This window comes from Nicotiana tabacum, chromosome 1 (genome assembly GCF_000715075.1).
Source record: "Nicotiana tabacum cultivar K326 chromosome 1, ASM71507v2, whole genome shotgun sequence".
NCBI lineage: Eukaryota > Viridiplantae > Streptophyta > Magnoliopsida > Solanales > Solanaceae > Nicotiana > Nicotiana tabacum.
Genome location: NC_134080.1, coordinates 23,030,107 through 23,038,711, shown reverse-complemented (window position 1 = coordinate 23,038,711; position 8,605 = coordinate 23,030,107). Strand labels below are relative to the sequence as shown.

Here is an 8,605-nt window from a genome sequence, read left to right as displayed (position 1 = left end):
CTTAGTCACGCAGCCGCACAACACTTAACTTAGTATTATTTTTAATTTTCTGTAGAATTATTATTTTATTTAATTCTTTTGAAATGATAGATGCTAAAAACATACAAACCCAATTGGTCAACTCATAAAAAATAGTTCGGTGCACAAAGTATCCGCTTTATGGTCCGGGGTCCTGGGATGGGCTGCATCCAAGCATCATTGGCTTCCACGGCTGAACAACTTAGGTCAATTCATATCTTAGGATATATATATATATATATATATGAAGCAAGTGACCAACTTGTAACTGCATTATAGAGTATCTCTGTGAGAGATTTGTGGAGACATTGCTTCTCTGTTTTTATTTTCAAGAATTAGATTACTCTGCAGCAATGGTAGCAATAGTTAAGTATGGGATAATTGGTGTTGGGATGATGGGAAGAGAACATTTAATCAATCTTTATCATCTCAAAAGTGAAGGAGTTGCTGTTGTTTGTATAGCAGACCCACATGTCCCTTCTCAAAAATATGCCCAAAAGTTAGCAGAATCGTTTAACTGGCCTCTCCAGGTATGAATTAAATCATCCTGTCACAATTTTGTTAATTTCTTAGTTTTCCACTTTGGTTTTATTATAATGGTGTCCGGATTAGCTTGACACGTAAGTCTACTATTTTATTGTGTACCTGATTGATCATCACGTAACTCTACCTACCAAGGGTTAGGCAGATAGAAGATTTAAATCCTTATTTCCGGTGATGATTTTCACGTACTCCATTGATCACTAGGCCTCATGCAAATAGCCTAAAGACACTTTCAGCCTGTTCAAAGGCACATTCAAGATTTTAGATTAACTGGGGCAGAGTAAACCTGCAATCGCTACATGTTGCTAACAATGAATTTGGATATAGTTTAAATGTATATTTAAATTTTTTTACGTAGTTCTAGTCGAAAGCAATGGGACGTTTGCACCAACTGCAAAAAAGGTAGATCCATATCTGGCGGAGTTTCAAAAGATTTGTTATTACTGTTAACACTATCAACATATCATGTCTAGATACAATGAATGGTCTGGCTTTTGAATTTGTTAGAAGTTTTGAAAGTAAAAAAAAAAAAAGAACTGTTACATTCTTAAATGTTATTGAGCTTTAAAAATCTTTTGCTGTTTCTTTGTCAACTTTTAGGATCACTCCTTCCCATTCTTGTTGCTGGCGGAATTCAATGTCTGCAATCAAAAATTCTTTTTTCACTTTTATATTTGAATCACTTATAACTATAATAATAATAATAATAGTAATAATAATAATAATAATAATAATAATAATTATTGTTATGTTTATTATGTAATAGAACCCCTTGGTATTGAATTGCTAAAAAAATCTGAAGCCATATTTGAAATAGTTTGTGAGACAAATAAACAACTCAGAAGCCCTTACCACCCAAGGTTGTGGTGTGGTGGTAATTATCCCTCCATCCTTGGCCAGAGATGTCAAGTTCGAATCGTGGGAATGGAATTGCCTTTGGTAGAGAGCACTTTACTTACAACCAAAGTTGGACTTTCCGGCACCAGTCCGGGTTTCTGTTGGCCTCAAAGCCGGTACTGGACACCGGGAGAAACAAAAAGAAACTCAGAAGCCCTTTACGATCTAAAATATATGAATGGAAACCTCAGCTTATAAAGTCATCTATCATGTGGTACCTGCTGCTGGAAGGAAGATGGATATATAACCTTGAATTTGAGCTAGTAATCTGGTTAATTAACTGGGAGTAGAAAAGATTCAGCGCCCTATAAAATCTCAATTCTTGGTCAAGCATTAAGGTTTCTTTTGCTGAACTTTGCTATGAACCCCATTGTCCATGAAAGACACCGTCAAACAACACATTTTTTACTCAAAACATATTAGGAAGTATCAGTTGCAAAAGCATAATATGGGAATGAATGTGTCATCCATTTACTGCTATAGGATGGTTGTTTTACAATGTACTCACTTAAAAGAAGTCACTACAGACATTATTGTTACATGTTTCTTTTAGCATCTTTTCCTTTTCTTTAATGATGAGTAACATTTTGATATGTCGTTGCATTGCATACAGGTTTTTGCAGGGCACAAGCAGATGTTAGAAAGTCGGCTGTGTGATGTGGTGGTAGTATCAACTCCAAACATGACTCACTATGAAATTCTAATGGATATCATCAATCATCCAAAACCCCATCATGTGTTGGTTGAGAAGCCTTTGTGCACAAATGTTTCAGACTGCCAAAAGGTCAGTAGTATCTCAAATACCTCTATTCCATGAGAAACAAAAAACCGGCATTAGCATAAATTTTTTGCATGTATCTTCTGGAGACATTGACTTACTTCTGTAGAGTTCCTAGGCCTCTTGTTTTCAGCTATGAAACATTCACTTTTTCCCTCTTATCATATTCTGAAATGGTTTTGAAATATGGATCAGGTCATAAATGCTGCTAAAAGCAGATCTGATATGTTGGTACAAGTTGGGCTAGAGTACAGATATATGCCACCTGTTGCAAAACTGATAGACATTGTTAAAGAAGGAGCTTTAGGACAAGTGAAGATGGTGGCAATTCGAGAACATCGATTTCCATTTCTTGTTAAGGTGGTAATTCAGCTAACAACTTTTACTTCCATTGTAGTGACAAATGCTAATGACTTGTTCTTCTTATAGGTCGATAACTGGAATAGGTTCAACTGCAACACTGGGGGTACTCTAGTAGAGAAATGCTGTCATTTCTTTGATCTGATGAGGCTTTTCATTGGAGCTAATCCTGTTCGTGTTATGGCTTCTGGAGCAATGGATTTGAATCACAAAGATGAAGTATATGATGGACGGGTAATTTACTTCTTTTGCTACAAAAGTTCAATTAGATATAAATAATCTGTAGAAATAGCATTTCAAAGAGCGCAAAAGCAACATTTAGCAGTCATCTATCTAAAACATAGAAAGAAAACTTGTCTAATTTTTCATGATTCATAACTTCAAAACTACCTTTTATTGGTCCTACTTCGTCAAATACTGGAACTGTGGAGCTAGCTGATCACTATCACGTAGTTTAGGGTTGACGACTGGCTAATCCACATAAGTTTTTGAACAATTCAAGATAAAGCAGAGTAAGCATGCTTAATTAAACATGGTTTTGGGAGATGTTAGTCTTGTGACATGGTCTAACTACTTCTGTTTTCGATATTCAGGTGCCTGATATAATTGACAATGCTTATGTTATTGTGGAATTCGACAATGGTTGTCGTGGCATGCTTGACCTCTGTATGTTTGCTGAGGGAAGTAAAAATGAGCAAGAAATATCTGTAGTAGGTGATATTGGAAAGGTAAATCTCTTCCCCTCTTTATCCCCTTCCGCTTCTTACACTAATGAGAGGGAGCTTTGGTGTAACTGGTAAAATTGTTGCGTTATGACCAAGAGGTCACGGGTTCGAGCCATAGAAACAGCCTACTGCAGAAATGCAGGTTAAGACTGCGTACGATAGACCGTTGTGGTCCGGCCCTTCCCCGGACCCCACACATAGCGGGAGCTTAGTGCATCGGGCTTCCTTTTCTTCTTACACTGATATTGTAATAAACTCCCACTTATGAATATCTTGCATAGTTTGCTCTGAACTCATCCTCCTCTTTTGATGTTCTTTCTCAAATTTAACAGGGTGAAGCACTTGTGCCTGAGAGCATTGTGCGCTGGGGTACACGAGCTGAAGGAAGAAATGGTGTACAAACATTACTAGCTGAAGATAAGCGTATAAAGTAACTCATTTTGCCTTATCTTGAGCTATTAAGTCTTTGTTATCGCTATAATTTCCTCATGTTTTCAATTCGATTTTCTTTGACAGATACGATGGGCTACATCATGGTTCAAGCTACTTAGAGCACCTCCAATTTTTGTCAGCAGTAAGAGCAAGAGGAGAACAAGCTCCTGCTGTTGGTTTACATGATGGTTTGGTTTCAGTAGCTATTGGAGTTGCTGCACAGCTTTCTATTCAGATAGGTCGAGCTGTTACTATTGAGGAAGTCATGAATGAAAAGTTTCTTCAATCTACTAAGTCTTAATATCCAGCCTTTAAAATTAGAATGCAGTAACAAAACAGATAACAAGGGTGGATAGTGCTTGATCTATTCTTGACTTGTCTACTATTCATCTTAATATTATGGAAGAATCATTTTACCAAGTATAAAAACTGTTAGTACACTGATGCATTTGATCAATCTGGTTCTTTAATAGTTTGGTAGCCAATGGCTAAGTTAATGATGTCAGTGGTGGAAAGGTCTAAGCTCGTTTTGCTTTTTATTTTCAGAAATTTCATAGGTTCGTGACTTTCAGATATGGAACCAGTTGTAAGCTGACAATTTTTTCGAATTGGTCAAACTATTCGTAGAAATGGAAAAGGAAGACCATGTGGAATCAAAGAAACATATGAACTTATCACTAAAAAGATTTAAATTGGTGCAAATTCTATCATCACCACAAGTTCTCTCTCGCTCTTTGCTGGAGAAGTGACATAACAGAATCACATGTAAAATTTAAAAGTTTATTTTCATGATTCATAAAGAGATATTGCCTATTTTGATGTTTCTGTTTGCCGTTAAACTATTTGTGATTATGGAAACTTGTCTCATCTTTGTTAACATGTTCATGTTGTTAGTATTAACAACTAGATGGAAAAAAAAAATTCCAAACCATGCAGTCATTACTGTTATGCTTCATTTGTCATGTCCAATACACAAGCGTGCACAACTAATGCAGTAGAAAGTATTTACAAAAAACTGATAATAACTCCAAGCCCCATCATTCTTCTCTAGCATTAATACTCATGTTACAATCTGCTATGTCAAAGTTGAGAAAGATGCTAGAGAAACCGAAATCAAGGTCAGCTGAAACAATTTTTGAATCAGAAGCATCATCCCAGGTGAAACAGTAAGCGCACTGCCATCTGCCAGAGCATGTATTGCTATAACATCTTGCTCCCTTCAATTTGTAGGACACTTTTCTTTAGCAGTATTGCGCTTCCTCCTCCGGCCTTCAACTGTCTCATCTGAGGTTGAACATCTTCTATTAAAACTGGTTCTAACTTTTATGCCGTTGAATCTCAGGCTCCATCCAAGCATGTCAACTTTTCTTCCCAAAAACATCCTCTTCTGAAACCACCTTCACATAGAGGAAAGTGATTTAATTTTTTCATAGCTATGTGGAACGACCTGGTTTTAAGCAAAAACCAATTTTCCATTATCCATAAGAATTTATACTGGCACTTTTTTCTTTCATCAAACACAGAAATTAGCCAATGATCGATGCTTACTTCCACGATGATCAACAGCCAGACTATGAGCAATAAGAAATTCGAACGCTAACTTAATACGTCAATAGATGCTTAGTGTACTCTATAAATCTCAAGTTAATTTGTCTAAATAGAGTACTTTATCTTCTTATTTTTTGCATAAACAATGCCTACAGGCTACAGTTCCAGGAGAGACAAGCTGATGGTATTGGTACTAGAAATTAAAAGCTCATGACAGGTGACATTAACTAGTGCTAGCTAATAAGTCTCTTTCAAGCATTCTCAGATGCAGCAAACAACAATCTCAATGTATCCTTCTAGCGCTATTAACTAGAAATTCTGCTAAATTCTTGACCGCATAATATTTTACTTAAACTTACAGTATGGGAGTCTATTCCATAACCTAGTCTGAATGTTATAACTAATATGCAGTTACTGAGAACGCTAATGCCCATGTATTCAATATTATATTAGAATTGGAAATAACAGGCTAGTGTCCCACGTTTGGTGCCCACAAGACACTGTTTTGGACCTTTGCTGTTTCTAAACTATATACGCATAACTCAATGATAAGTATCCCTGCTTTGGACTTGAGAAGTCATCGAGCATTGGACTAAATTTCTGGACATTGGACATATATATGCATCAGATTCATCACTGTCAATAAAGAACAGAATTCTTTTTTTTTTTTAATAAGGTAAGTAAATTGCATTAGAAAAGGAATCAAGAAGATGCAGAATTACTAATAGGAATCAAAATTTAACTTCAGTATAACTACAGGAAGCTAACCAATCAAAAAACTGAAAATAGCAAAAAGCTAGCTCCAAGCCATATCTACACTAGTACCAGGGAGCTAACAAAATCCAACAAATTATCAACTCTGTTTACAGGGGCATGAAAATTCCAACTGAATAAACTAAGCATTTAGCTTTCAGAAAGGGAGTTTAACAACAGAATGAAAATGTTTTGTTATCGACGTCTTAGATTGCTTCAACTAACTGAGAATCTGTCAGTTTTTGTAAGTAAACAAGGGTTCACAATACACAGATACAACAGAGCAGCATTTATGCAAATAAGAAACTTAAGTATGTCTAGAAAATGAATTCTCTTGATAGAAACAACAATGCAACAGAAAAATTACCTAAGAATGTAAAGCTCCCTACTGGGTCCTCGGTCTAACCCTCTGGTATTCCATCACAACCCTTTGCATTCTTGTGCTGCAACATGAACTCCTGAAACTTCTCTGTTTTCTGTTTCATATCTAAAATCATCTCCTCAGTGGCGTCAATTATTTGTTTTGGCAAATGAACCTCCAAATAATCAAACCACTCTCCAAGTGTCATTTTCTCTAAATCCACCTCCTTCTCCTCTTGGACTTCACTCATACTTACACCAGTATTATTAACTGACACCTTGCAACCCTCCCTTCCAAATTTCACGGCCGCCTCATCAATCACATTTCTTTCTACTTCCTCGTCGGCATTGTTATCTACTGCTTCTTCACGACCTTTTTGGTTTCTTTCCAACCTCTCCATCACCCCCTCTTCCTCCAAACACTCCCTTCTTGCGGCACTTCCCTTCCCTTTCTCAAGTTGCTTCAATTCCATGTTTCCACCTGCATTTTCATGGATATTTTCTGCATCTTTTTCCTTCCTTGAACATCTAGTCCTCCTTACATACACTTTCTTCTCTTTCTCAACATCAATTGCTACAGAATTCTTAGCGTCCTCCACAACATCATCCACATTTTTAACACTTACCACTTTCCTAGAACCCCTAGTCCTCCTCGGACTCGGCTTCCTCTCTTGCTTTGCATCAACTAAAGCAAGACTCTCAGTTTCCTCGACACCATCATCCACATTTTTAACACTTTCAACTTTCCTAGAACCCCTCGTTCTCCTCGTACACCGTTTACTCTCTTGCTCTGCATCAACCACGGCAAGCCTCTGACTTTTCTCCACACCATCATCCACATCTTTGACACTCTCCACTTTCTTAGAACCCCTTGTCCTCTTCGTACCCCATTTAGTCTCTCTTCCAACATCAACTAAAGCAAGATTCTCAGTTTCCTCCACATCATCATCCCCATCTTTAACACTCTCCACTTTCCTACTCCGTGTACCCCGTTTTGTTTCTCTTTCAACATCAACTACAGTAAAATTCTCAGCTTCCTTCACACTATCAACCATATTTTTCTCACTCTCCTCTTTCTTAGAACCCCTAGTCCTCCTCGGATTCGCTTTCCTCCCTTTCTCAACTTCAATTACAGTTAAATTCTCATTTTCTGCACTCTTAGAACTCCTCGTCGTTCTTTTAGAACCCACACCCACACCCACACCCACATTCTCAATTCCACCATTTCCAAACCCTAATTGGGGGCAATTTTCATATATAACCCCCAATTCCTTACGCCTAGCATTTCGCCGGGTATTTTTACACTTCATCTCAACTTCTTCAACTGAATCAACTTTCATTGCTTCAATTTTGACTTCGATGGAGGTTAATTCGCCGAATTTTATTTTATCACCATCGGTAAGTTTAGCGGGGCGAGATGGATCGACTGCTAAAGTGTTAAGAAATGTACCGTTGGAGGATCCGAGATCCTCGATCACCCATGAACCGGATTGGAAGTGGATACGGAGGTGTTTGGAGGAGATTCCAGGGTCTTTGATAGGGAGTGTGTTGCCGCGTACGACCCGGCCGATTTGGATCTTGTATCCGGGTTTATAGTCTAGTTTTTGCCCAGAAAGAGGACCCTTCTCCATTATTAGGTGGAGCGTTGGTCCTTCTGGTTCTTCCATTTCTTTGCTACGGGGGAAGAGGAGAGAGGAGAGCTTGGTGTAGTGAACAATGAATAGCAGAACGGTAGGATTTCAAATTCTTCTTAAAACGGAAAAAATAAAGAGGAAACAGAAAATTGGAACAAAATATTATTACTGTATGATTTAACAGAAAAAGAAAAAACAAATTGCACTTTAATCCTAGAAATATCGATAAATTTTAGGTTTGGTCCTTATAAAATATGATTATATATATTTAACTTTCAATTAATAGTAATATGCACTTTTAATCCATCTGCTTGTGAATCAACACAAATCTAACGAATTGTTAATCGTCATACCATTTAACTACCCATACATTATGATAAGGTTTTACCATTAGTTTATAATTCAAGGTAATATCATTCTAAAAATAGTCTAAATTTGATGTAGTTACAATATAAATGGACCAGAATATATAATTTAAAATTATTTGAAAGGTTAAATAGTCATATATTTTACGGATAACATAAAAGTTTACTAAAAACTGAAGGACTAAAAGTTCT

The 8,605-nt window shown here is 36.9% G+C and overlaps 2 protein-coding genes across 3 annotated transcripts; one reads left to right on the top strand and one right to left on the bottom strand.

Annotated features, from left to right (window-relative positions):
* Positions 1–271: 271 nt before the first annotated feature.
* Positions 272–4,210, top strand: LOC107773983 (uncharacterized). Its single transcript, XM_016593424.2, has 7 exons — positions 272–548; positions 2,072–2,242; positions 2,432–2,596; positions 2,666–2,830; positions 3,190–3,324; positions 3,654–3,751; positions 3,838–4,210. Exons 1-7 carry the CDS (start codon positions 372–374, stop codon positions 4,052–4,054), a joined length of 1,128 nt encoding a protein of 375 aa, XP_016448910.1. The 5' UTR covers positions 272–371; the 3' UTR covers positions 4,055–4,210.
* Positions 4,211–4,663: 453 nt separating this feature from the next.
* On the bottom strand, positions 4,664–8,183 carry LOC107773982 (uncharacterized). 2 transcript variants are annotated; one of them, XM_075246997.1, is made up of 2 exons: positions 6,422–8,182; positions 4,664–5,150 (listed from the first exon to the last, which is right to left on the bottom strand). In XM_075246997.1, the coding sequence occupies exon 1, from the start codon at positions 8,079–8,081 to the stop codon at positions 6,456–6,458; it is 1,626 nt and encodes a 541-aa protein (XP_075103098.1). In that variant the 5' UTR covers positions 8,082–8,182; the 3' UTR covers positions 4,664–5,150; positions 6,422–6,455. The 2 variants fall into 2 exon arrangements, with proteins under 2 accessions (XP_075103098.1, XP_016448908.2); XM_016593422.2 differs by having other exon boundaries at positions 5,063–5,200; positions 6,422–8,183.
* Positions 8,184–8,605: the final 422 nt, after the last annotated feature.

What these genes read in the sequence shown, in the direction of transcription:
- LOC107773983 (XM_016593424.2), top strand. Translation starts at nt 372, where the DNA reads ATGGTAGCAATAGTTAAGTATGGGATAATTGGTGTTGGGATGATGGGA. An exon ending in CGTTTAACTGGCCTCTCCAG is followed by an intron (nt 549 to 2,071) that starts GTATGAATTAAA and finishes CATTGCATACAG; the next exon opens with GTTTTTGCAGGGCACAAGCA. An exon ending in ATGTTTCAGACTGCCAAAAG is followed by an intron (nt 2,243 to 2,431) that starts GTCAGTAGTATC and finishes AATATGGATCAG; the next exon opens with GTCATAAATGCTGCTAAAAG.
- LOC107773982 (XM_016593422.2), bottom strand. Translation starts at nt 8,081, where the DNA reads ATGGAAGAACCAGAAGGACCAACGCTCCACCTAATAATGGAGAAGGGT.